Genomic DNA, 27159 nt, shown 5'->3' with positions numbered 1-27159 from the left:
TTCCCTACATCTCTCTCTCTCTCTTTCTCACTCTTCTTTAACAGCTTTTCACACACACACACACACACGCACACACACAGCTGCTTTCCATTATTGTTCAGTGGTTGTAAACCACACAGGGTCACTGTCCTTCTGGGATTCGTCCTCGTGTCGTGCCATTCCGAGCACACGCCATATCAAAGCATCACCTTGAGAAAGGCTCTTCACAGGGCTATTAGACACAGGTGTGGCCCCTTCAACCCAGCCTGTCCTAAGCTGTGCACACGGCACCTCTGAACCCTTCCACGGCACGCCAAGAACCGGCCTGGACAGAGCTAGCCTTTCATCAGAGCCCGAGAGACCCGCAGTAACGACCGGTTGTAGAAGGAGAGGATTGGAAAGGTTTGGAAAGGGAACCGAGGACAGGATGGGATCACGTGACGTGGGCAGGGTGTTCTGCGCCCTCCCATCCACTAGGGGGCGATAGGCTATCCCAGCAGCTGCAGTACATGGAGTTTCAGAAGTGCGGCTTTGATTTCTTCTTCATCGGGTCTCTGCCAAAGTAAATGACTTGAAGGCAAACCGTTTATAATAACCCATCCTTCACGGAGATGTCAAAAGGGTTAGGATCCTTTACAGTGGGCGCCTGTGAAAATACTCATGTTAAGGAGGAGGGGACAGTGCTTTTCTTTCTCCTGTTCCATTTCCCTGTAGACAGGCCATGATTGACGACAGTTATACTGTGCTGTACACGTCTAATGAACCTTCCTTCCTAGCGTGTCACCTGACAGTCACCTGAGCAAAGCACTGAATCTCACGATGACCTATGGTGGCATCTTCTAAGACTACGAGTGTTTTGACTTCATAAAACTCAAGACTCTCATAAAAGTCTGTAGATGATACACATATATATGCGTCCGGTCTGACCCTATCACATGACGGTTAACAGCTCTTGAACAATGCCCTATGACATCGTTCTGGAGGTCGACACTGAGGTAATGACGGAGCCTCCATCCGAACAAAAACGTTGAGGTGTGGAGATTTACACACTCAAGGTGGGGGATTGTGGGGGCGGTCTACGCTGGTGTGGGTGTTTCCGCAGGTGTGCGTATATAAAACCAAAATAGACATCTATCCCGGCACTGTTGCTGCTTTGCTGCTGTTGGATCCGGAACTAAGATACACTATGTCTGTGTCCATCCTGTTGGCTATTTGTCTGGGTCTGGCTGCGGACAGCATGGCCCAACCGCATCCATGCAGTAAGTGCAACCGTATAGAGATTTGCAACTAACACTTCTCGGGCATTCAACGCATCGCTTTCATTTGAATGTTTTCACATTTTGGATGGGAGAAAAACAACTTTCTCCCATTGGGAAACATTGCCTCTGAGAGTCATTAATCAAAATGTCATTTTCATTTAAGAGTCGCCACCCTTCATGCAGGGCCATTTAGTCATGGTAAGTTCTTTGTTTGAATCTGGCCCCAATGTTTCTTTAGATTCGAGGAATCATAAACAACCTATATTGATGTGACAGATATGAATGGAACCATGGCAGAGTGTTACATGTTTTGGACAGATCTACCCCAGTGGAGATTATTATTCCCTGGAAGAGTTCTTCTACGATGGGGAAGGGGAGAGGATGAAGCGCAGAGCAACGGAGACCGTGGACAACCACACCGTTTACAGAGAGGAGCTCATGCTCTATCGAGAGGTACAGAGGCTTCACTTGACACTACAAGTCGACCTGCACTCAACTACATTCCGTTGACATGCATGCGAATGCTAACTTGTCACCCTGCTACTTTTTGCCCTGCTCCCTATAGGGTGTGTATTATGAGATCTATCACCACAACAAGACCTGCATCAAAGCCCCTTTGAAGGTAGATTGGTTCCCTATTGGAGTGCCCGGAGATGCTAGCTTCCAGAAGCAGTTTGTCATGGGAAGTCTGTCTGTTGTCGAAGAGGGACTCCTAATCAACAGCTGGACAGGACTGCTTCCACAGTTTAAAGGTAAGACGGTGGAGAAAATCGGATGATTGGATAGTCTTGGATCAAACTTCCATTGGTTTGCTGATCTTCCAGATATGATCAAAAGCAGTCTGAAGGAGGCGTTTGTGGAGTGTATGTTGGTGATAACATCTCTGTTCTTTCTCCAGCCAAATATCTCATGACCTTCACTGAATTCGGTTGCCTCCCTCTCTCCATTAACCTCAATATTGAGAATGTGGGCTATATTGTCCAAGAGTGAGTTGTTCAATCTTCACGTCCATTGTTTAAAACATACTGCAATACCATCAGTCACGTAATTCAAAGACATCACTTTTGACTCAGTTGACATCCTTATGTTGAATGTTTCAATGTCTTCACATGCTTTCTTGAAACCGTGTTCACGAAATACCTTTTATAAATGCCTCCTTAAAAATACCACTCCCATGTATGAACACCATTCGACTTAATAACGCCTGTAAATAAGTATTCTCTTTTTTTCGGCAGTTTTTATGACATCGTTGTCGGCATTGAGGATCCCGGGGTGTTCTTCCCACCTCCGTTCTGTGACAAAGCCTCCGACAGGGGTGAAACTGTGACCGACTTCATCGACACTCTCGTCAAGACATAAAGTCACTATCTGGAAGATGCGGCTGACAATGTTGCCCCTCCACTGAATGTATCGCGACACGTGTGCTTGAGCACACACTGACTAAACAGGAAATCATTGGCTGTCTTTCTGTTCCGTTTGTCTGAAAATCAACCGAGTGAAATAAAGAATTTTCCCATGTGATGCATTTCATCTCATTTCCCGAAGGTTGTGAAAATGCACTGTTCTTATCCAAAGCGACGCGGGAATGGGGCATTTCGAAAGTCCAGCAGAGATCAAAGGTCACGAGTGCGTTGTTCTGCAGTATGGTCATTCAAAGGAACAGTCTGCATTTAGTCACATCGCAAAGTCACCACATTCCAGCCATCAGGCGCGATGAACAAAAATGATAATACTACAGTACACTGCAATGATCACATCTCAACTTTTCAACTAGTCTTCCAGAAATGTCTCGATTACAGTACTGCCTATACAGTTCAAGGCTTGCTACAGAACAGCAAAGGCAATGACATTTCAAGCACAACATCAACCTCCCATGGGTGCAATTCCTCGCCAGACACTGTAAATATGAAGAGAGGATACAAACTGATCTTTTCAATCCCCCTGACAAGCAACCTTGTGCCTACAGCATCATAAAAAACAGCATCGTCGTTTTTGCAAACATACAGTTGTCCCCTCCTGTCACTTTAGGTCCACATATCAACACCTTCAGGTGACCTAAATAGCCTGGAAGTCACAAGGGGACAAGGAACCACTACATTTGTCAAGTTTGAAAGTTTATTATCTTCAATTATTCTATTCGAATTTCCTTTACACAATAAAAAACACGAGCTCAACCATTTTTCCATGCTGTGAGCAAAAATATTGTTATGCGCGTGAATTCAAGAACAAATGGTGTATTTACATATTTTCAGACAGAAAACATTGGATGCAGAGCAAACGAGTCAGTGGCCGATGCAATCTTACAGCCTTGGCCTTAAATGTAGCACTTGATCATCTTTGCTGAGGCCATCCATGGGTCATTATTCAAGACACAACAGTGCTTCTCCGTTCTGAGGTAGCTGAAGTGATGTGGCATGAGCGCCCAAATGGACAGCATCATCTACCACAGCATCATGGAGTGTGTCCTGACTGCAGGAATATCCCAGAGTGGTATGGCAGCGCCACCACCTGGGACAAGAAGGTTATCCGGAGGAGAGCTACCAACCACATAGAAGAGCCCTCTCCATCACTACATGGGTCAGACGGCTGAGCGGTTAGGGAATCGGGCTACTCATCGGAAGGTCGCCGGTTCGATTCATGGCTGTGCTAAATGACGTTGCGTCCTTGGGCAAGGCACTTCACCCTACTTACCTCGGGGGGGATGTCCCTGTACTTACTGTAAGTCGCTCTGGATAAGAGCGTCTGCTAAATGACTAAATGACTAAATGTAGACATGACCCACTCCCACATCCATCCGTTCCTCTGCTGACCATTGGCTCTTCAGATGTGAAGCGTCATGTGACAGAAACAGGTTCCATGACAGGTGGGTCTCCAAGGCAGTGCATGCTCAAATCCAATCTATCGGTCACGTACATACCCATACACAGTACTACCTGTTGTGAAATTCTTGGTCCGGCTTGTTTCTCCCAAATCTTACCATCAGATGGGGTCAGATGGTTGAGCGGTTAGGGAGACGGGCTATTAATCATGAGGTTGTTTGTTCGATTCCCAACGCCAAATGACGTTGTGTCCTTGGGCAAAGCACTTCACCCTACTGGCCTTACTGTAAGTCGCTCTGGATAAGAGCGTCTACTAAATGTATCATAATATATTGACAGCTCTTTGACTCCTGTCTGGATTATCGAACCTGCAAACTCCGCCCACCCCACCTTCCAGCTGCCTCACTTACGTCACCTCCAAACCACACCAACTGCCAGTCCGTCCTATGCGACACAGCATCATTAATGTTAATACGCCAGCGTCCACATTGCATTAAGGTTTTTGAGAAGTTTCGGTTATTTCATTGTTGTAGTTTGTTTATAATAAAGGCACTTAGTCTAAAATGCACTTTTATTTCGATAAGAAAATAAGATTTAAACCAAGATATAGGACTTGGCATAGACTGATAGGAAACGGTCAAGAGAAGCCAGACCAAGATATTACAATTTCAATTTCCTTTGTATCCTGTCAAATGGTGAACAAACTTAAACTTGAATGGTGACTGTCAGACTTCTTTGGGTTGCATCACAACTGAGCCTCCTCGACCTTTAGTTAACTTAAGACATGAATATCGTTGGAACTGTTGGCATTGTCAGGAAGAAAAAAGACAAAATCCATCCATTATAAAGTTTAAATTATCAGGTTTTATTACATATGTAACATTCTCCTCAGTGAGGGATGTCAATTTTGAGGAGCAATTTTGTGCTGCCTTATGGTTTTGACAGCTGGTTAGTTGGAGTAAGAAGAGTCAAATGCTGCAGAGGTAGTAGGACAGTTTAAAGGTTTGTTCCGCAATATTTAAGTAAACTTGATAGTTGAGGTGATGGTCCCAGGTTTGTCTTGTAGATATTGAATGTATTGGTAACGACAATGCTGGATGTTTCCGTCAGCACGCGGTCTAGATTAATCTTTGCTCTTGTAGCTCTCTAAGTTAGCCAGGATCCAGCCTGCAGGTCCCAGAATGGCAAGAGCAAACATGCCGAAGCCAATGACTGTCTCCTATGAATGGAAAGAGACATTGGGACAGGGAATTATTATTGAATAGAGCGCTGAAATTAATTTTGGCCACCAAAGATCTTAAATTTCCATATGGGAAACCTATTGGGAGTAACTAGATTTACTTCATTGAAATTAGCATTATGTAAGACAACCCATATAACAATGTCAGGACATGACCTACAAGCGTGATGCTAATATCTCCACAGGATAGAATGAATCACAGTGATGCAAAAAAACATTATTCATGTCCACAACAACACATAAATAATTGTTAAAATAAAGAGGGTGTCAGAATTTTTCCAGGTATATACTTAGAGCTAGGCTGGCACCTACAACAAGCTAGCTATCTAGTAGCTACAACATGGCGCCTTACCAAGCAAGTAGCTGTATGCTAAACCGAGCAAAGGCATCAAGCTAAGCAAGTTTAATAAAACCACAAACAAACATATACTCACAACAGGACCAATGGTTTCTTTGGCCGGTCTGGTGAACACGTTGGCCCGCTGGACGACAGCCGTACTCCGCAGTGCCGGAGCAACGCGGGTAGCGATAGTTCTGAATACTCCGGACGACATTTTTGTTTCAAGCAATGTTCCTGGTTGAAGGTGGTTTGGAGGAAGTCACTGTCATCTGACAGGTCAAGGGAAATGACGTGTGAGGATTTGTGAGTGTATTATGGGAACTGAAGTTTAAAATCAGAGGGAAATGAAAATCTGACAGTGGAGTTATATATTTGCCTTTTCCCGTTCTATACGGTATTGTATTCCCTTAAACCTATAATATGTTTAGAGAGTGAGAGCTAGAGAGAGAGAGAGCGAGAGAGAGAGAGCGAGAGAGAGAGAGAGAGAGAGAGAGAGAGAGAGAGAGAGAGAGAGAGAGAGAGAGAGAGAGAGAGAGAGAGAAAGACATTGCCCCACTGGCCAAAGAAGAATTGCATTGCCCAGTATTAGCCTACCTTGTGTGTAAAATTATTTGTGCAACAATGGTTGTATACTATTCTGTAAGAAAGGCCTAAGTGTAATTTTCTGTAATAATTTATAAAGCAAACAAAACATTTCAATCGTTTAATCTTGTTCAATCTCTTTCCTTCTTTTTAGGCTGAAAATGCGTTGAAACAGCGTATTTTTTACACATACCAGTGTAATTACAAATGGATAGTTCAGAACCATCCAAATCATGGAAGACCAACCTACCCCATCCACTGTGGTAACCTGTGGTAATGGTAACGATATGCCACAACTGGAAAGAAGGATGTGGTTGATTTTAAAACAAGTTAACCATTTTTAAGCATTTTGTCCCCCATTAATCATGGTATTATAGTAAGAAATACCATGTAAGATGTTTAAATTATGAACAAATCAAATCTGATCAAAAGTATAAAACAAATACATGTAGAAACAACTAGTGATACCATAGCATAGAGCTGAATTGTTGAAACTAAAGCCTGAAGTATTTAATCAATAGTTTGGCCAGACTCTACATTAATAATAAGCTGTCTATCTGTATTCTCTCTGTGTGTGTAATGGCTATGAATCACAACATTAACAATTGAGGGTAACTTTAATACCTGGATTGACTTGGAGTTGGGGAACGATTTTAGGGAAAAGAAAGAAGATAGGATAGTATTAAATCCACCAAGCTCTCATTCATTCACTAGTCCATGTCCTACAACAATCTAGTTACGACGTATGAGATATGAGACAAGGCATATACAAAAAAAGTACTGGACCAATGTAGAGTTAATATAAATAATTCCCAGGTACAATGTGTAATTGCAGGGTCCAGATATGAAACCAAATCCCATAAGAACAGTCATACCATGTTTATATTGAGAATAGGATGGATACAACATAGCAATTGCGATATCTTCAGTTAAAAAGTATCTATTTACATTTGACAACAAAGAGCAGCAACACAGTGCTAGTGCTCATGCACTCTCCTTCAGCAACGTCTTGATAGGATCCTGCAAGACTAACTCTTCTTTCCTAGGTGAGGACGTTGGGCTTTTTCTTTTTCCATTCCCCCTGGGAAAAAACAACAGCAACAAATGGTAGTTTCCAGGGATTTAATTGGGTCACATTTGATTATTTGCTGCCCCCTATAGGACATATTAGATAGTGTTGCTACAGTTGCTAGTCCTCACCACTCCTCCACGTCCTGAATTGTATCAGGTAACGGTGAGCTGAGGGTCTCAGGTAGGAAGTAGGCAAACACCCCCGATAAGATTGGAGCTCCCCCGTAGATGAAACCTGGCAACCAGGGCACTGCATCCGCGGAGAGAAGGACCATAGGGGCCACCATGGCACCAAGACGGGCCATCATGGATACCCAACCCATACCGTTTTGCCTGTGGAGCAAAGAAGACCCAAAGAAAGCAACGTAACCGTTTTGCCCGGTATTCACGCGTCGTCCTTTGTCCCGTGTCAGCTCTTTTCTACGTTTACGTGAACAACATCCCGTGTTCAACATCATTCTGTCCCGACTGGGTGTCAAACCTAGCCCGCGAGTGCATGTGCCTGTTCAGCAGGATTTTTTGGGGATGCAGAGAATAAATGGATGACCAAGGTCATGAGGAAGACCTGATGACGGTGGGGTACAGCTCTCCGCTGTAGAGGTAGCAGCAGTTGAAAGAAGCAGCCAGGCACCCTTTCCCCACCACAGCCAGCGTGGTACGCAACATCTGCTTCTCTGCATAGCCATGGGACAGGAAATTACATTGCCGTTGGTGGTTAGGAGGATGCTAAAATAACAACGACGCCACGTTGGACTCGTGCAGGCAAATTTCCTACTTACCAAATGGGACTGCGAGGTTGATGAGGACGGTCACGCCAGCCAGTATGAGGGCGGCGCATTGAGAAGGCCGCCGGCCAAGCGTACTCATGGACACTGTGATGACCACTTTGGCAGGGATGTCCACCGCTCCGAAAATCACCTGAATCAAGTAGATGTCCACGCCAAACTTCTGCAGGTCCATGGAGAGGCCGTAGTACGCGAAGCTTGTGGAAAACCTGAAGGAACGTCCCACATTTTTTGGGGGGGATGTTGGATCAGACCGTCGGACCGATCAGGCGGTCAGACTGGCCTGCGCGGTATTGAATTGCGGCAAACGGAATTGGATTGGAATTGGACAAGACTGCATTCGATTCTGTTTTCTATTTGTACCGACCAGACAGCGCTGAGGCAGACGGTGATGGTCCTCATGGAGGGAGTGCGGAACAGGTCCAGGGCAGAGTGGGTCCCCTGGGAACAGGACATTTCCTTCTTCATGGACTCCTGCAGCATCTAGACACGCACGCACACACACAGACACAAGGGCCGCTCTTGCGATATACCTCTAAACCTGCGGCCACGGCGCTTAGGCCGGGCACGTGATGTAGATGCACACAAACTGTACACACACACACACATACTCTGATTCCCTTACGTCGAGGTTGATTTTCTCCCCTTCCTCATGACGTCCGTTGAAACGAGCCACAGCCTTGAGGTTTTTCACCGCTTGCTCAGACTTTTTATTCAAGACCAGCCATCTCGCCGATTCCAGGAACCACCTGACCAGGACAGATGCGTCAACTCCTTACAAAGAACAATCTCACAACATTTACGTTTGATTTTTTGAAGTTTAGACGTTTTCAGACGTCTGGGCCTCACCACGAGTATAGAAAGGAGACGTAAAAAGGCAAAGAGACCGCCAAGGTCAGCCACCTCCAGTCTCGAATAAAGTAGGCCACAACCGCCAGGATTAACTGGCCCATCGTGTAGCAGTACCCCGTCCCTGTGCCCACCACTGTCCGCACACGCGTGGGAATCCACTCCACGACTAAGGGGGAGAAGCAAACAGCACCATGGGACGGACATCCCGCTGGCCCAACGCCGTCAACTGAGAAAACAGGTGTGTGCCGGGCATGCAGAAGCTATGGTGTGGCTCTCCCTCCGACTTACTCAAGGAGAAGGAGTTGAGCACCAGACCACACAGGCCCATGCCGCAGACAAAGCGAAAGACACAGAACACAGAGAACGAGGTGGAGAAGGCAGCGCACGTCCCCGCGACAGCGATCATCAGGTTGGAGATCAGCAGCAGGATGCGCCGTCCAAATCTGAAGGAGGCACATCGGTAAAAAGGTCGTTGAAACGGTGGGAGGGTGAAATTGAATGGATTCGAAACGGGCAGGCGATGAACATCTGGCCCCGCTTGTCAGTTCATTGTCCAGCACATCGAGACAAGTTGCAGATGTTACCTGTCGGACAGACTCCCGAAGATCACGGCTCCCACGAGCACCCCTCCCATGTAAATGGTTTGTGCCATTTGCTTCAAAGAGCGCAGGTCACAGACCAAGTCCCACTGTCAAAACAAAGAGAAACGTGACGGCGTTGGTTAATAAACGACTCGAGCGGGCACAACACTCCCCCTCAGTTTGAGACCTGTCGTCACTGTACGTAAGCAGAGGGGGGGACGTCTTAGCATACCTCTGATATGATCGTGGAGGTCATCTCCGTCATGTTGTAGGCCCAGCCGTCCGCACACCCCTGAAGCTCTGGGTCGCTCCCTCCCGGACCGCCCTCGGACCCGACGCTCTCGTTCCGTACCAGCAAAGACCACCGGGGGGCAGCGTAGCGCTGGCATCGCTGAGGTCGTCCCTGCTGGTCCAGGGGCACGGTGACCAGGAGAACCTCCTCCTGGCTGAGGCGGGACAGGGCGCTGCGGTTGGCGTGGGCGCTGCAGAAGTGGGGGGGCACGGAGGCCACGAAGTTCTGGAGCAGGTTGTGGCTGGCCATCATGAGGATGGGCATGCAGAGGAGGGTGACGTGCACCACTTGGAAGCGGCCCGTGCTGCCGACCTGCTCCAGCAGGTCTCCGAAGGCCATGGCCGCCGATCCCAGGAGCTCAGCTCAAGGCTCTGTAGCCCGGAGAAGCGGTCCGGAGGCTGGGAGCTTCTCTCCACCACCCAAACGAGGTCCCTCGCTTCTCTTCAACCCTCTCGGTCGCAACACAAGCAGCTAGCAGGACACAGAGTCAAACGTGGCTCTTTTAAAAAGTGTGTGCGTATATGAAAATGTACATTTTGCCAAACACTTGTGGTAGAACGATTAAACTAAATAAAGTCATTGTAACTGAATAATAACAAGAAGTAACAGAATATGATTACATGGTAGACACCAACAATCTGCATGTTAATATTGTAAGACGGCCTCTACAAATATTCTGTAAAGTATGATTTAAACGTACCTAAACCTTACCTTAAATGTGCATTTGGAAGAATATATGCCTTGTAATAAGAGGTCTCCACACCAAGTCCAGATGAATCAGAAAATATACTTTCGAGCACAATTGTGCACGAAAAGAAATAAAATAAAAATCAGAAAGTTAAATCAAAATGATACAACACGACTTGCTTGCAATGCTGTAGTAGGTAATCAGCTTTGAAATTCCAAAGGCTTTTCTAAATTCAACTGTGGATTATAACAAACATAATTAAACCGCTTGAGGTCTGAAGTATTCGTCTCTGACCACTGATGGCAAATGAGAGCCCATGCTGTTGAGTCATAGACTAACACCAACTTTGTTATGCGCGTGGACACACACACACACACACTCGTTCTGTCTCTCTCACACACACACCCCTCCCCCCCCACACACACACACACACACACACAAACACCCTGTAACACCTTCCACAGTCCCTTAGCCTTCATGGATTACAATTCAACAGTAAGGGATTCAAGAAGTGTGTGTGTGTGTGTGTGGTTTGTCTGTGTGTGCATAGGTGTGTGTGTGTGTGTGTGCGTGCAGAGTGGGAGGGCCGTGCAAAGAGTTGAGAAACACTGCTTTCCAGACAACAGAGTTGACTGGATAAGATAAGCACAGTGGTTACCATGGTGACACGAGAGGTGAAATTGTCACTGAAACAAGCCCTCCAAGAATACAATCGTTTGTCTGATTTTGTATCGGGGTTTTTGATGAAATACCATGTGTTCTTTGCACCAATGGTTTGAGTAGGCATAGCCCACAGAACCCATAGGCAGGGAATGGCTTTTCAACTTCTAGTAAATCTTTCTTATCTGAACTCCTGCCTGGTTTAACTTGCAACAAAGTCCAGACCCCTAAAGTCTCACTCGACTCAAAACACCCAATAAAACACAGAGACATGGGTTTGGGAAAGGCCAGTTCTATTGACACAAGATAGGGCTTGTTGTTGTGGGTGTACTGGGTGTACTCAACCAGTAAATAGACAGAGAATAACATGCCAGTGGTATAATGGTGAATCTCCAAGCCGTGGCGGAAACAATATGGTGAAAAAGTATCAAATATTCCAACAGCAGTGTGTGAAGGGTGCCTGTTTGTTTACATTCTCTATCTCCCTTGTCATTTGATTGTAAAGGACAATTGTGGCAAATGAATGACCATGTGCACCCTCCTTCGGTTCCATCCAGTTGTTTTCGCCGGCTTGACATTTTGACCAAATGTACTATGACTCAGCAATTCTGTTTCAACTTTTCTGAGGTGAAAAGGTCACAGACTAATGGCCAAATTATATAAACGGGCATCAGGGGGGCAGAGAGAGAGAGAGGGGAGGGGGGGGGGGGGGCTGTCAAGATGATTTCGAGTTTGCAGAAGGAAGTTTGAGAGACACACAGACAGTGCATGCCTACGCACACAGACACACACACGTACTCGCACAGGCACACTTACTTGCACACATGCATTCACACGCACAAGCATTTGTCGGCGTAAGCACCCTCAGGAACACACAACACACTACACATTCCTTCACTTGTGCATAATGACTCAGACACTGTACTTGGTCTACATGCATACAGTAGGCTACTGTTATGTGCGTACAGTATGCTGGAGTTTGTAAGCTTAAACCGTACCGTTCAATTTGGTCCATTTGAGTCAACTGTCTTTTCAATTTCAGTGAACTCTGTGCAGCACTGTTAGCATCATTAGAGTCAGGATGTCTGAATTAATTATTCTCAAAGTGTCACCGGAAAGTTACAGAACAGCCCAGACCAAAAGGAACACCTGTAGTCATGGTGATAATGAAAAACAGGATACTTCTACTGAAAAGAACAAGGATCATTTACTGGATCGAGCACATAGAGCTACAGTGCCTGACGGACATGTTATCCAACTGCTGTGGATGAACGTTGCCAAGTGTAAGACAGGTCTGGGGTCTGCATGGTATCAAATCTCTTTCTTCTCTATCTTTCAGGACTGTATCTTGTGTCTCAATGGGAAGTGTTGCTGTTAGTGTTATCCCCACACTGCCGGTGGAAATGCATTCTGATTTTTAAAAAACAACGGTATGCCAGCTGACCAATCAGGAGCACAGGTGCATCGTTCATCAAGCCATAGGGGAGATGACCTAACATGTGGGGGCATAGTAATTACATTACATTTACATTTAGCAGACGCTCATATCCAGAGCAACCTATAGTAAGTACAGGGACATTCCCCCTGAGGCAAGTAGGGTGAAGTGCCTTGCCCAAGGACACAATGTCATTTGGCACGGCGGGGTATCGATCCAGCAACCATCTGATTACTAGCCTGACTCCTTCACTGCTCAGCTGTCTGACTCCACAGCCATCTGACTCCTGACTAATTAGTCTCCTGTAAGAAGGTCGGCCAAAACCTTCAGTGAGACTGGCCAGATCGGAAGCGAGCAGTTTAAGACGACTGAAAGCCCGCCTTGGAGCGTTCTCAAAAGCCCCGAGTCCTGAGCTCACCCAAGCCAGCGTGTCGGAAAGCCAGGCTTTCTTTCCCCTCAACGCGCCCGCTTCCAGAGAGTCTCTCAAGACGGGCTGGAGTTGAGACAGCTGTAAAACTGATGACGGGACCAGCTGGACTCAGCTGGCTACACCGAGGCTTCTCACTTTGGCTCCGACTCCTGCTCAGGAAGGGAGGAGGATTGAGAGTGGCTTTTAGTTCCCCACCTCTCCACTCTCGTTGAGTTACTTTGAGAGAGGGAATGGTGGGGAGGGAGGGAACGGTGGACGTATTTGCGTCTAGCGGGTAGCGCACTGCAAAGTCTGGTATGGGCCTTCTTGCTGAATGCGAGGAACAACACTCCTACAACAAACAGAATGTTTGTCTTGATAGATCCCTGTTATCTTGTGATTGTGAGTAGTTGGTTAGTGTGTAAGTGGGTTAGCAAAGTCTGTTGTATTGACACAAAAGGATCCATTTGGATCCAATCAAATAATACAATCCCCACCAAAAGAATCCTATAAACCCATAAGTTAAATTTAACACCGGATGCAATATAACAACACAAAGTCCAAAGTGGAAAATAGGGTCAGGACTGTTCAGATGTAATCATCTGTGGCCTTCTCTATACATACACAAATCACCATAGCAGATCAAGTAACCGACCACATCCCGCTGATTCAAAACATTGTGTACGTACGGTATCCAAACTCTGCAAAAGTCAAATTCTCACACCAAGTCCTCTTTTCAGAAATCCTGTGTAGGAGCAGCTGTACACACGTTTCAGAGGTCATTTTCTACGTGCCCGCCGTTACGCCTTTGACCCCCGGAGTTACAGAACTCTAAACCATAGTTTCATCACCCTACCATGTTAGGAAAGCAGCATGCTGTGGTGTCTAGTGACCCATTACATTGCGCTATGTTCCCTTTTTCCTTTAATGCTTTACAACTGTACAGATAAAATTGCTGAACAAGCTCACAAAGGAGGTAGCACAATCCGTTGTTGCGGTTACCATAAATGTGACAAAGGTTTGTGCGCATCTGATGTGAGTGCATCTTCATTGTGTCACTGTGTGTGTGTGTGTGTGTGTGTGTAGGTGTGTGTGTGTGCTGGTGGAAAGGGTCTGGGCTTGGCTGTGACGTCTCTTCCCTGTGTGCTCTGCCCTCACTCACTTAAATCCACGCTAGGAAGAGAATCCTATTGCCAGAACTAATCATCAATATCTTCAATATGGGGTCAGATGGCTGAGCTGTTAGAGAGCCAGGCTGTTAATCAGAAGGTTGTTGGTTCGATTCCCGGCCGTGCAAAATGACATTGTGTCCTTAGGCACTTCACCCTACTTGCCTCAAGGAGAATGTCCCTGTACTTGGTGTAAGTCGCTCTGGATAAGAGCGTCTGCTGAATGACTAAATGTAAATGTAAATCAATAAAACAAGGATTTCAAACAAAATGTATCGAGGGACAATTGTCCAAGATTTCTAAGTGCAAAACAGAGATGTAAAAGAAGATAGATGTGAGCTGTGAACTGTAGTTGCGCCTTCTCGGTTGACTTTGTACAGAGATATTGATTGTTGGGTCCAATCGAGGAAAGAGAGCACCAAACACATAAACAAAGTTTATGTAGAACTTGTGAGAATGGCGAAACTGCTATCGGGACTTCAGTACGTTGGGATTGTTATTGTCTGTATTGTATTCCGTTGTGAATATGTTTGATTTGAAGGTTTATTTCGATTTTGGGAGATAGAGTGACCAGAAACGGACACAGCCGCAGTTGAATGGTGAAAACACTACACGTTAATCCAAGTCCCTTCAATTTCATTCTATCCCAACTCCTGAATCGACTCAGACTCGGAATTGCCTGAGTGTGCGGCCTGTGTTGCGGACTGCCAATGTGGGGAAATATTTGGCTTGAAACAAGTGACAGCTGTAAGAAGGGACGGTTCAAAATAGTTTTAACATCTGCGCATCTATAGGGGGCGAGAGAAAATAAACTAGGAGAAACTGTTCCAGTGAACCCTGTGTTGCCGTGGGTGTGTGTTTGTACTATCTGTGCTTTGTGAAACCTAAGGCGCAAAGAAGTGACAAATTAGACGTCCACTCTGAAACCTAGATGTGTGGGGGTTGGAAACCAACTATGCAACATTTTGTGTTTCTCAAGTTGGACTGTGGTGTCAGTAACAGTATTGAAACTGCAAACAATGTCAAGTATACTTTATTGGTATAGTATGACAGGTACTGACTGACTGAAACGTGACTGTCAGTCGTGTTCACCGACAGCGGTGAGCTTCACTTGAAACAGAGAGAGAACAGGGAGTTCCAAATGATTACACAGATTACACAGACATGATTCCCCCCAACAGTGGATCAGTTAGCCTGTTCTACTACATCCCATCGACTCATCTGCTCAGGTTATCTGCTTTCCGGGAGACAGACCACAGCGGCAAACATGTCTTTAGGTAAAAAGAAAAAAAAGAGAAAAAAAAAAGATCTGAGAGTTGACAACGTTGGAGATTTTACCCCCTGTGGAGTCCAAAGACAAGCTGCTGACAAAATACCTACAGTTAGTTTATAATAATGTGTTTACCCCACCTGACCTTCCAGATATACAAGCTTAAATGGAGGGGAGAGAGGGGCAAACACACCCTAGTTAGTGTAGAAAGTGGATCCTACAGTCGGACCGCATTCAAGGAAGTTTAAACACACACGCAGCTTGTAGGATAAATGTAATGAAGACAAGAAAACTCCATTAGAACCCGTCCAAGGGAAAAGGCATACAGGTGTACTGGAGAATGCTAAAAAAACAAACACCGAAAGCTCAAAACCCGCAACACACTTCCAGCACCTTCTCCACATTCACCAACCGACCCCCCCCCCCCCCCCCAACCCTAGTTCCCCCCCCTTTATTGGTCTCTCGGGTCATTGGAGAGTGACCGCTGCTTCGTGGCCAATGACCTTGACTCCATGGGACGATTTGGCCTAATCACTAGTCAGAGGGGGTCTCGACAGATCCGCACTGCCCATCCCCCCTGCGGTGTGCGAGTCTGAGTGTGTGCCCAGCTTGCGACGGCGGCGGCACTACTTTCATTCGGCGGCCGCCCGACAGAGAAGGTTCTCAATACTGCCCCCTAGCTACGGGCATGGACCTAACAGCAGCAGTGTCCTAGGGAAGCAGGCGTGACGGAGGACTTAGGCGGGGGGGGGGGGTGGGGGGGTGGGTGAACAAGGGGGGGGCTGTGCCGGGGCCCGGCGGGGCCGCTTATGGCTTCTCGTCGGGGCCGGGGATCTTCTCCAGGCTGGGCTCCACTCCCCAGATTTCGCGCGCGTACTGGGCGATGGTGCGGTCGCTGGAGAACTTGCCACAGCCGGCGATGTTGTGGATCACCTTCTTGGTCCATTGCTTGGGGTTCTGTTTGAGGGTAACGAGACACGGGGGAAGGAGTCTTGATGAGGTTTAGACTTGATGATCAGGTCAATTGTGAATGACATACCCAGCCCATGACAAAAGACTCAAGGGGCAGATTCTTCTTATCACAGAGCTAATTGCATGTAAATCCAACAGCCTATTGCCTATTGTTATTATCCAAATAACTTGTCAGCAACCCCCCCCCCCCCCCCCCAGTTTAATAGCAAAGACACATTTGAGACCTGCAAGCACACCACTGACCTTGTACAGAGCATTGACTTTATCCTGGCATTTAATGTAGTCTTCATAGTCAGCAAACACTTTGAATCTGTGCATAAAACATGGAGGGAGAGATAAGGGCCGTTTGGAAATAGTATAAAGTAAAGCTTGGGAAAGCGTGGGAAAACCATGGCCCGCCGTCTACTGTACTCTACAGAGTGAGCGTACGGGGTGTTCGACAGCGAGGAAGCTGCGACGACCCACCTGTCATGGTTCATGAGCATGTTCACGATGTCCTTGAAGAGGTCAGGCTGCTTGGGGCTGAAGAACCCTCCGGCGATCTGATCCATGGCCTGCTTCAGCTCAGGGATCCGGTTGTAGTACTCTGACGCGTTGTATCTGGACAATACGGACGATCAAAACCAGGGGGGGGGGGTTGGGGGGGGTGGGGGGGTGGGGGGGACGGACGATGCGTTTGGTTTAACACTTACAGATTCGATTCGCGAACGCGGGCAGGATTCGCGAATCCCCCCCAACCTCCTCACCCTTTTTTGTCCATGGCGTCCACGTCGTCGACCCTCATGCCGAAGATGAAGAGGTTCTCCTCGCCCGCCTCCTCCGCCATCTCCACGTTGGCGCCGTCCATGGTGCCGATGGTCAGGGCGCCGTTCAGCATGAACTTCATGTTGCCCGTGCCCGAGGCCTCCGTGCCCGCCGTGGAGATCTGCTCAGAGAGGTCGGCGGCTGGGATCGCTGCGAGAGAGAAAAGAAGTAGCCGTGGACCGGGGAGGAGGAGGAGAGGGGGGAGACGGGGGGCAGGATTTGACAGTGCGAGCGTGGTGTCATCAAAGCGCGACCCCCCCCCCCTCACCTCTCTCGGCCAGGGTCACCCGGTAGTTCTCCAGGAAGATGACCTTGAGGCGGTCGCCCACGACAGGGTCGTGGTTGACCACCTCGCCGATGGCCGTGATGAGACGGATGATCAACTTGGCAGTGTGGTAGCCCGGGGCTGCCTGGTACCGAGAGAGAGAACGAGGTCAGCGGTGGAGATAAGAGTCAAAACAGCCGAGATGATGCAGGAGTTCAACTCACAGTACGCTGACAGGTCAGTCATTCAACTGCTAACTGAAGCGCGGGAACTGCTACGAAAAACCTTTAGGCAGATATTTTGGTGACTGACTTAATGTCTAATGGGCATTGGACAAATGTTTTTATTGTGTAAAGATTTTTTACACGTTAAGATTACATTACATGTTATTTTACATTACATGTAACATTTTACATGTTAAGATTGTGAACCAGTGGGGCATATTATTTGTATTTTTTGAATTATAATAAAATAAAAAATAGGACAAAAATGTTAAGGCCGAAAGGGCAGAAAAAATAATTTTGGGGAAATTACTGGGTGTTAGTTAACAGAAACAATGTAACAGAAAACAATGTTATGTGTTGACTTATTAGACAATTTAGTTTGATCCAAAGCGATGTCAAGGATTTAAACCTGTTCCCTCTATATTTGCTGTCAAGATGGGCTCTATCAAGCAACTACATTCATCCACAGACACACTTGCGGAAAACGCTTCAAAGGTACGCAACACAAAACACACCTTCCCTCCGATCATGATGGTTCTCGGGGTCCAGGACTTGTTAGGCTCCTTCTTTATGCCTGAGGCGGGGAAAAAACAGCATTAACACAGAGAGAGATAGGTGCAACATTGGGAGGAGAAAGAGTGAGGGAGTGTGTGCGTGCATGTGTGTAAGAGAAGTCTGGAGATGGAGGGTCAGAGAGGTGGAGGAGAGAGATAGAGAGAAACAAGAGAGAGAGAGGGAGAGAGAGACAGACAGAGAGACAGAGAGAAACAAGAGACAGAGAGAGAGAGAGAGAGAGAGAGACAGAGAGAGAGAAACAAGAGAGAGAGAGGGAGAGAGAGAGAGAGAGAGAGAGAAACAAGAGACAGAGAGAGAGAGAGAGAGAGACAGAGAGAGAGACAGAGAGAAACAAGAGAGAGAGAGGGAGAGGAGAGAGAGAGAGAGAGAGAGAGAGAGAGAGAGAGAGAGAGAGAGAGAGAGAGAGAGAGAGAGACAGAGAGAGAGAGACAGAGAGAAACAAGAAAGAGAGAGAGAGAGAGAGAGAGAGAGAGAGAGAGAGACAGAGAGAGAGACAGAGAGAAACAAGAGAGAGAGAGGGAGAGAGAGAGAGAAACAAGAGACAGAGAGAGAGAGAGAGAGAGAGAGACAGAGAGAAACAAGAGAGAGAGAGGGAGAGAGAGAGAGAGAGAGAGAGAGAGAGAGAGAGGTGTGTCGGCACCGAGGGGAGCCCTCACGGTTGAAGTAGGTGATGATGTGCAGACAGTTGAGCAGCTGCCTCTTGTACTCGTGGATCCTCTTGACTTGCAGATCGAACATGGAGTTGGGGTTGATCTTCACCTTGTAGTGCTCCTCCAAGTGCACCGCAAACTTCAGCTTGTTCTCCTGCGGACGGAGGAGACACGGAGACAGGCTAGGCACGCGTCGGCCACAAAGAGCACAGGCACAGCAGGGGCCACGAGAGCTCGCGATGTCCTTTCGAAGCCAGGGCGGCATCCGGTCCTCGCGAGACCCACCTGCTTGACTTGGGCGACGTCGCGGATGAAGGCCTCGTCGTCGATGAACTTCAGCAGCTTCTTCAGCTGGTCAAGGTCACGGATGAAGTCCTCTCCGATTTTCTGACCAACACATTGACATTGACACGCGAGTTACTCTGCACTATTGGTTCATGTACAGTCCCTCTAATCACAGTGGCCGGGTTTCCCAGATTAGTTAAGAAGCTCTTAACACTGAGAGCGTCTTAAGAACGTTCTAAGAGCGCTCTAGAATGCTCTTAGAACATTCTTAAGAAGATCTTAGCGCTAAGAGCTTCTTGACGAATCCGGGAAACCCGGCCAGTGTCAGTACCCGTGGAAGACTGTGTAAAGTCAGCATAGTAAGGATGTCATTTACCCGTATAAAAAGTAGTCGTTTTTCTCTGCTAAATGACTAAATGTAAATGAAATCATGATTTTCTTGTGTTACCATTTATTTTCATCGCACTGTTGTACTCTCATTGTGTTGTTGCACTTTCATTCAATATCGTTCACCACCTTATGTTGCAATTCTGCCCCGAAGGCGTCATGAAACTAAAGTCTGATTTTAATTGGATTGACTGTGGTATAGAGTAACGACAGAGTAACCAATAGAAGATCACCTCGGCGATGACCTCAGCCAGGCCAGGGTTGCACATGACCAGCCAGCGACGAGGGGTGATGCCATTCGTCTTGTTCTGGAACTTCTTCGGATCCATCTCATAAAAGTCTTTAAATCTGGTCCGTAAAAAAAAAAAAAGGGAAATCACCATGAATGTGCATACGAAAATAAATACCAATGTACTCGCGCACACACCCCGACACACACACACGCGCGCGCGCTGAACACGGTGTCCACGAGGCTGAGGAGTCTGGGAACGTTCCCGACTTTTCCGAAGGAAGCGGGGCGTGCGACACCTACACGGTGGCCTTCAGGATGTCCGAGTGGATCCGCGCCACGCCGTTGACCGCGTGAGAGCCCACGATGCACAGGTGCGCCATGTTGACCTTCTTCTCCGACCCCTCCTCGATGATGGACATGCGACGCATCCGGTCGGTGTCCCCGGGGTACTTGGTGGCCACCCGCTGCAAAACGACACAACAGACGGCACAAAGCTTGAGGCGAGCGCCGACAGGATATGGGTCGGGATGACCGTCGCGCGAGCGCCCGCGGTCGTCCCATGAGAAGCTAAAGCCCTCGTTCAGGCCCGACATCGATGAAGGTTGAAGGGCAACATGACCCACCGGGGGAATTCTCTTGAAGTGCAGCCTTCCCTCCACCCTTCTTTCCAGGCTATCTCTGACTTTCGGACGAGTCGGAAGAGGGGGGGGGGGGGGCCTGCATTTCTAGAGCAGTGGTTCTCAACCCTGCCCCCAGGGACCCCCTGTCCAGCTTGTTTTAGATGTTTCCCTGCTCCAACACACCTGATTCAAATGCATGTTCGTTACCAGGCTTCTACCGAGCTAGATAACGAACCTTTTATTGGAATCAGGTGTGTTGGAGCAGGGAAACATCTAAAACATGCAGGACAGGGAGTCCCTGAGGAGCAGGGTTGAGACCTACTGTTCTGGAGACCCGGGACTTTCAAAGAGCTGCCGTTCGCACCACCGACCTCCATGTGGCGACGGTTGATCTCGTAGATGATCTCCAAGTGGCGGGGCAGCAGGTGGTGCAGCAGGTCCACGGGCCAGCGCTCCAAGGCCTCAGGCAGCACTGTGTGGTTGGTGTAGGCGCAGGTACGCACGCTGATGTCCCAAGCCTGGACTCGGGGAAGAGATCAAACATCACAGTACATGTTATTAGCAAAGCGCCTTTCCTTGCGCTCACAGTGCTTGTCAAGAGAGGAGAGGGGAGGTCCTATCTTGACTGGCTGTTCGAGACAGCTCGTTTATGTTGGATGTGTCTGTGCATGTCTAAGTCGACGCATTCTAAACCAAAGCGATGGTCTTTGTCTCCCTCTGTTGGCATCACTGCAGTCGCGCACTACTTTACTACTACTGCTACAACAGCACCATGTGAAAGCAGAACACAAAATCAAAATACTCAAACGGAATATGAAATGCTACAGACTGTGGCTAATGGTCACGTTTTGCCTCTTACCTTTTCCCAGGCTAAATGCTCTTCATCCAGCAGCACCCGCATTAGCTCTGGGATGGCCATGGCAGGGTGAGTGTCATTCAGCTGGATGGCCACCTGAGAAGAACAAGAAAGACCACGTTAGCGTTGGTCCATATATACGCAGCATTTAGTATCAAAACCACTGAGAAGAACGAACGGTAAACGGACGAGCGACGGAAACGATAGCAACACCGAAAACGGCGTCGGCGTTCAGCTCAAAGTTTGCCGCCCGTTCTCAGATTGACCACTAGAGGGTGCCACACCTTGTCCGGCAGAGTGGTGAAGTCCGTTCGGGAGATTTCTCTGGAGCCGAAGTCGGACACCTTGAAGCGACGGACGATGTCCTGCAGGGTGGCAGACACCACAAAGTACTCCTGCTTGAGGCGCAGTTCCTTACCCTCAAAGAACTGGAGGGAGAAGGAGGAGAAACAAGCAAAACTTCATGAGCACCACTCGACCGTCTTTTGTATTGTCCTCGTTCTTGCTTGTTCGTCGACTCTAAAGAATGCAAGGGGTCGGTTTTCACACGAAGAAGAAGACATGCTCGTTTACGTTGTCGTTGGGGTAGAGCACGCGAGAGATGTTCTCAGCCAGGTTCCTGTCCAGCACGGCTTGGATGTAGCCACCGACGTTAACTGGTGAGGGGGGCAGAGTTTTTTGAGGAACGGGCTTGAGTCTCCATTTTGGTCTCTATTTCACTACTACAAAATCTGGCCCTCCACTGAGAGAGATAGTCTCCACTTGGAGTATCTTATTTCCGTCTCCTGTCGTGCGGTCAGACACTTACAGTCCTTGAGGTTGAAGTCACAGGGAGCCTTGGCAGACCACAGTCTCATAGTGTTGACAATGTTGTTTCTGTAGCCTGGGATGGGGGTGTCGTAGGGCAGAGCAAGCACTACCTGTCAAAGCAACCAAACAATGCTCTTAAATCAGGTACTACAGTAATACGTTAGGATGTTTGGTTAGACCATTCAAACACACTGTTACAGATTTACATTGAGTCATTTAGCAGACGCTCTTATCCAGAGCGACTTATAGTAAGTACAGGGTACGCCTTGATTTGACATGATAACACTCATGTTGACACGCACACACACAAGCACGCACACATGTACGCACACTCTCCCACATCCTCACCTGGGTATCGACCCATTTCACCCCGTCGGGGTGGTGCTCGGTCCTGCCGTAGAACTTGACCGGCCTCATGTACTCTGGGCGGGCTTTCTCCCAGGGATTCCCGTAGCGCAGCCAATCGTCAGCCTCCTCGACCTGCCAATCGTCGGTGCAAAACAACGTACAGTAAGACGCCGCCCAGGAAACTCGCTCTCCGCGACATCCCCGTTGATTCCTCTGCGTTCGGGTCGGGACGCCCGACGTGAGCGATGGGTTCTACTCCGTCTCCGCGGAGCGCCCCGTGGCCCAGCTCACCTGCCAGCCTTTGTCGATCTTCTGGTTGAAGATGCCATACTCGTAGCGGATCCCGTAGCCATATCCAGCCAGGCCCAGCGAGGCCATGGAGTCCACGAAACAGGCTGGAGGGGGAGGGGAAGGCAAGTTTAGTCAGAGGGGGGGCTCGACGTGATGGGTCTCATCGGGAGCGAGGGGAGGAGAGAGGGTGGCTCACCGGCGAGTCGGCCCAGGCCTCCATTCCCCAGGCCGGCGTCTTCCTCCATGTCCTGAAGCTCCTCCATGTCCAGCCCCAGCTGCGGAGCGACACCACACACGTCAGTCTGCGCCCAAGGCTGAGGCTACATGGACACTCGATAGGTGTAGGTCTGAGTGTGTGTGTGTGTGTGTGTGTGTGACTGTGTGTCACCTGGTACGTTGCCTCATCGCAGGCGTTCTCCAGAGCGAGGTTCACCATCGTGTTCTGGAGGGTTCGGCCCATGTAGAACTCCAGGGAGATGTAGTACACACGCTGGACGGAGGAGAGGAGACGGGAGAGGGGAGTGGACAAGGAGAGGAGAGGATGAGGGGAGGGGATGAGGAGTGAGTCTGCACAATGGCACTGCAACAAGGACGGGACCAACATGAGGAGAGAAAAAGGCCTGGAAGCTGACCCACATCAAAGACAGACAGACAGACAGACAGACAGACAGACAGACAGACAGACAGACAGACAGACAGACAGTATTTGAACGCAGGCTTCACATGCATTAAGCTCTCTGGCCTGTGTAAAGGGATTTTATGGAAATGACACAGTCAAGTCTGGGGTTTAGCTTTTGATGTTGGCATAGTATCTCTTCTCTCAGTATATTTTTTCCTCAAAAAGAAATGAGCGGCTGGGACTGGCTGGGGGTAGTGACTGGTGGGGGTGGGGCTAGGGGCCGGGGGCTGGGGTGACAGGGGGCTGGTGGTGGTTGGAGGGGACTAGGGGTCAGGGGCTGGGGTGACGGGGGGCTGAGAGCTGGGAGCTGGGGGGCAGCACGGATAGCTAGCTCAGGGGGGTGTTACATAACAAGACATTTGGACTCGGGGAGAAAATAGCACCAGTTGGGGTTACTGTAAAGGTTACTGATGGCATGATATCTATTAATGGGGAAACATGCTGCGAGAACAGGGCCGGATCCAGAACAAATACACAGGACTGAAGCATATTCACTGGTCTGCGAGGAAAAGCAAACCCACAATGTGTGATTTATGATGTTCACTTGCCCTCTTTAGTGGTAGAGAACAAGAGGAAATCATTTTGCATCCTCCTTCTCCATAGTCGTTCAGATATGAATTTAGACAACCTTTTTTCCGACTTGACATATGACAGCTAATTTCCTATAAGGTCCCGGTGCCACCCTGAAATGAGGATCGGCAGTTCTCATTATGCAGGCAGCCAATCAGGAATCAGCCACATGGAACGGACAGCACTGCACGGGGTGCTTGTATCCTGGATGACACAGGGTGTCAACAAAGAATCCAAGTCGCTCCATTTCAGGCCTGCATTAGGATGCAAAATGCAACGAGATGGATTCATTTAGGAGTTAGTAAACGATTTATATTAAGATATGTCGTAGTTCTGTCGTGACTCCTGTACAGTATAAAATCTTGGAGCCTTCCCTTCTCGGATCAGTTTCTGCGTTGACCTTTCTTGGAGGGTGTAACTTTTGACCTTTCTACTTAGGATACCAGAACCAGTGCTTGACCTTGGGCTAGGTGATAAAGTAGAATGTCAAGTTCCCCCGCGTACAATATCGGGGAGATGATGTCCGCAACCCTAAACCTGCCTGTAGGGTTGCGGTGAACCCGCCATGGTTGTCATGGACACATCCAGGACTGCGAAAAACATCCTTTCAAAAAGGGAAAAGGAGGTTTGTGGCAGCCGCAGTTTCTGTTCAGGTAACTGTCGATTCATGGATTATACTGTAGAAGAGATGGCAGTGACTAAATATCCCTTTAGCAGAGAGGGGTGAGCTTCGAGTTTTTTTTATTTTTCTTGGCTGAGTTCATTCAGGCCCTCTTGAGGAGGTGTGTTGTCTGGCAAAAAGGCGACGTGCCATTCTTTCAAGCCAGGAGTGGAGGGAGGAGAAGGTCAGGGACGGGGGTTCACATTTCAACACAACGCCGACACATCAGCATATCGCACTGATACTTCTGTAGGCGTCCCGGAACGAAATATCACGACACGGCGGCGGCATTCAAAGGTGGTCGGGATGCTGCGACGACGCCAGGTGGGATTGTTCACAGGTGTGCGACACTGGAAATCTGTTGTTGGGGTTGTCATGCCAATTCCAACTTGAACTGGGATTGTGTCGTTACCAGGGGCGATTTGAGGATCAGACCTTGGGGGCTCAGCCCCCAATTAGGATGTGACATGGATACAGTGCCTTGCAAAAGTGTTAAACCCCCTTGCTAATAAATCACTAATTTCACTGGATAACAATTCATACATGAAAAAACGAAGAAAGTCCCTTTCTTCATGAACTACCAGCATCAAATGAAACCATAATGATGTGCCAACAATAAATAAACATTGTTTTAACACGTTAGAGCACAAAAACGTATTTAAGAAAATAATAATTCATAATAATTCTTTTATTTTTATTATTATTTTTATTATTTTTAGGGGTGCTGAGATGAAATTCAGGTGTGCTTGAGCACCCCTAAAAAGAGTCTAAAATCGCCATTGGTCGTTACTATCTTGTGATTGTGGTGTCCGTTGGATCTTGTCAAGCAAGGTGTGTGTTCGCTCACCTGAAAACGTAGCCTAACCATCTGAGATACAGTCAGACTGTAAACTATTAACCAGGACTAGCATCTCTTTGACCAGAGTAAAATCTGGCCATTGTTTTATCTCCATATTTGTAGTAAACACAAACTAGTACTTTATTATTCATGATACTATGTACCGTGTACTATCCATCCGACGAAGTCTCAGGACGCACCTCTTAAACTTCATTTTGACTACCCGCTCGCTTGGCCTGATATCACCGAAGGTCGAACTTGGCACAATACATATGTGATTCTGTCATGAGCGCACTCAAATTGCACTTTTATGACGTTGTTTTTACTGCGCTATAGTAGCCTATGTAATTTTGGAGTGTTGCATTGTAGAATATTATAATTGTTCCCCGTGCGTGGTGGCTGAGATGTGGTGCACTGTTCCTGGTAATTACAGACCGTTCCTTGACTGACCACCGAAATACTGTTAAAACTATGCACTTCTGATCCTTTATTTTCTGCTGCCTGCCATTTGTTGTATTTGTACGTCGCTTTGGGTGAAAGCGTCTTCTAAATGTAATAGTCAACTATTGAAATAGTCCCTTGTGTAATCAATAATAAAATAATCGTAGGCCTTGTGAAGCCTTCTTGAGATTAATTACTTTGAAGGTAGGCTACATATAAAAAAAATTGATGTTCTCATCCGTATTATCCATCCATATTACTTACTTTAGGATCTTTCTCGTAGTAGTACTGTTGAGTACGAATCCACCTGCCGACAAGGTGATCGCGCACGGTGTGTGCCAGGGCAAAGTAATAATCCCTTTTTGTCGCCACATTTCTGTCCTTGACCAGCGTGAAGTGGAGATGTCTGTTAAAATTGGTTTTTAAATCGGCAACATTTTCCACGCCGGCAAGACCTCGCACTGAAATCTGCTTCTTCTTATCGTGGTCTGACAACGGTTTCGACATGATGATAGTAGGCTCTCGATTTCAGGCAGTCGAATATCAGGCGTAACTCCCCTGGTCTTGTCTCTGCGCTACTGGAGTACCCGCAAATATAGGTCACGGTTAAGCATATAAACAGGTACTTATGAATATTGAGTTCAAGGTGGGACCAACTTTGAACAGAGTTATGAATATGTAATTGATTTACAGTGTCGCTTTCTAAGTGGTGTGTGGTTGTAACCATCCAAAAACTGAACGTGTGTAATTCATCAAAACTATACATGAATAAGCACTAATGCACTCTAGATATACTAACATTTGTCCAGTAAGGCTACAACACATGACATCCTCCTCCATGGTTACACTGGAACCTGATAAAAGTATTCGACTTGACACAATTAAACTACAACTCCCAGCAGGCCGTACTTCCCATATTGGTGTCGGGGCTCATGCACTGACCTAGGACCTGCCAACTGTACTGACTGCCCTCCCCCTTCTCCGCTCTCCCCGAGCTGTCATGGAGGCCCGATCCATTAATAGACACTATGACCCAGTCCCAAAGGCCATGATATTTGAAAGGCATGTGTTGATAATGTCAGATGCCACCAGACAACACCCATGGCACACTGCATAGGGGAAGGCATTCCTTTCAGTGACCTTTGATGCAGTGCACTAAATACCTTGGTTGACTGTACATGCATGTTGCTATAGGAAAACGCAGGGCAGATTATGGGTT

At 47.7% G+C, this 27159-nt stretch overlaps 4 protein-coding genes across 5 annotated transcripts; 1 reads left to right on the top strand and 3 right to left on the bottom strand.

The window, feature by feature from the left end:
• Positions 1-1165: 1165 nt before the first annotated feature.
• Positions 1166-2751, top strand: LOC146246004 (ependymin-like). Its single transcript, XM_084683680.1, has 6 exons — positions 1166-1238; positions 1402-1436; positions 1557-1691; positions 1804-1990; positions 2137-2224; positions 2474-2751. Exons 1-6 carry the CDS (start codon positions 1166-1168, stop codon positions 2595-2597), a joined length of 642 nt encoding a protein of 213 aa, XP_084539806.1. The 3' UTR covers positions 2598-2751.
• A 2147-nt stretch (positions 2752-4898) lies between these two features.
• On the bottom strand, positions 4899-5890 carry cox8a (cytochrome c oxidase subunit 8A). The gene is made up of 2 exons (XM_084683679.1): positions 5732-5890; positions 4899-5276 (listed from the first exon to the last, which is right to left on the bottom strand). The coding sequence occupies exons 1-2, from the start codon at positions 5849-5851 to the stop codon at positions 5181-5183; spliced, it is 216 nt and encodes a 71-aa protein (XP_084539805.1). The 5' UTR covers positions 5852-5890; the 3' UTR covers positions 4899-5180.
• A 1193-nt stretch (positions 5891-7083) lies between these two features.
• slc22a6l (solute carrier family 22 member 6, like) lies at positions 7084-10639 on the bottom strand. Its single transcript, XM_084683678.1, has 11 exons — positions 10512-10639; positions 9741-10271; positions 9512-9615; positions 9216-9370; positions 8925-9093; positions 8701-8824; positions 8443-8558; positions 8070-8284; positions 7856-7964; positions 7420-7623; positions 7084-7300 (listed from the first exon to the last, which is right to left on the bottom strand). The coding sequence occupies exons 2-11, from the start codon at positions 10137-10139 to the stop codon at positions 7204-7206; spliced, it is 1692 nt and encodes a 563-aa protein (XP_084539804.1). The 5' UTR covers positions 10140-10271; positions 10512-10639; the 3' UTR covers positions 7084-7203.
• Positions 10640-15178: 4539 nt separating this feature from the next.
• Positions 15179-26538, bottom strand: pygma (phosphorylase, glycogen, muscle A). 2 transcript variants are annotated; one of them, XM_084683590.1, is made up of 20 exons: positions 26205-26538; positions 23140-23241; positions 22948-23026; positions 22752-22855; positions 22461-22592; positions 22111-22222; positions 21876-21958; positions 21587-21730; positions 21306-21398; positions 20818-20964; positions 20127-20290; positions 19828-19942; positions 19208-19309; positions 18929-19076; positions 18212-18270; positions 17476-17617; positions 17150-17357; positions 16869-17003; positions 16647-16713; positions 15179-16388 (listed from the first exon to the last, which is right to left on the bottom strand). In XM_084683590.1, the coding sequence occupies exons 1-20, from the start codon at positions 26445-26447 to the stop codon at positions 16239-16241; spliced, it is 2529 nt and encodes an 842-aa protein (XP_084539716.1). In that variant the 5' UTR covers positions 26448-26538; the 3' UTR covers positions 15179-16238. The 2 variants fall into 2 exon arrangements, with proteins under 2 accessions (XP_084539716.1, XP_084539717.1); XM_084683591.1 differs by lacking the exons at positions 15179-16388; positions 16647-16713; positions 16869-17003 and having other exon boundaries at positions 17146-17357.
• Positions 26539-27159: the final 621 nt, after the last annotated feature.

The sequence above is a fragment of the Hypomesus nipponensis genome, chromosome 20 (genome assembly GCF_054491055.1).
Source record: "Hypomesus nipponensis isolate SF chromosome 20, ASM5449105v1, whole genome shotgun sequence".
NCBI classification, from domain to species: Eukaryota; Metazoa; Chordata; class Actinopteri; order Osmeriformes; family Osmeridae; genus Hypomesus; species Hypomesus nipponensis.
This window is presented reverse-complemented; position numbering and strand designations above follow the sequence as displayed.

Excerpts from the sequence above, each read along its gene's own strand:
- slc22a6l (XM_084683678.1), bottom strand. The coding sequence starts at position 10,139 with ATGGCCTTCGGAGACCTGCTGGAGCAGGTCGGCAGCACGGGCCGCTTC. Across the intron at positions 8,825-8,924 it reads GTCTCCTTTCTATACTCGTG|GTGGTTCCTGGAATCGGCGA; the intron begins GTGAGGCCCAGA and ends TGTCCTGGTCAG. Across the intron at positions 7,965-8,069 it reads CAACCTCGCAGTCCCATTTG|AGAAGCAGATGTTGCGTACC; the intron begins GTAAGTAGGAAA and ends ATGGCTATGCAG.
- pygma (XM_084683590.1), bottom strand. The coding sequence starts at position 26,447 with ATGTCGAAACCGTTGTCAGACCACGATAAGAAGAAGCAGATTTCAGTG. Across the intron at positions 22,856-22,947 it reads AGGCCTGGGCCGACTCGCCG|CCTGTTTCGTGGACTCCATG; the intron begins GTGAGCCACCCT and ends CTCCCCCTCCAG. Across the intron at positions 19,310-19,827 it reads TGGCTGAGGTCATCGCCGAG|AAAATCGGAGAGGACTTCAT; the intron begins GTGATCTTCTAT and ends TGTGTTGGTCAG.
- cox8a (XM_084683679.1), bottom strand. The coding sequence starts at position 5,851 with ATGTCGTCCGGAGTATTCAGAACTATCGCTACCCGCGTTGCTCCGGCA. Across the intron at positions 5,277-5,731 it reads AAGAAACCATTGGTCCTGTT|GAGACAGTCATTGGCTTCGG; the intron begins GTGAGTATATGT and ends TTCCATTCATAG.
- LOC146246004 (XM_084683680.1), top strand. The coding sequence starts at position 1,166 with ATGTCTGTGTCCATCCTGTTGGCTATTTGTCTGGGTCTGGCTGCGGAC. Across the intron at positions 1,437-1,556 it reads TGCAGGGCCATTTAGTCATG|ATCTACCCCAGTGGAGATTA; the intron begins GTAAGTTCTTTG and ends TGTTTTGGACAG. Across the intron at positions 1,692-1,803 it reads AGCTCATGCTCTATCGAGAG|GGTGTGTATTATGAGATCTA; the intron begins GTACAGAGGCTT and ends TGCTCCCTATAG.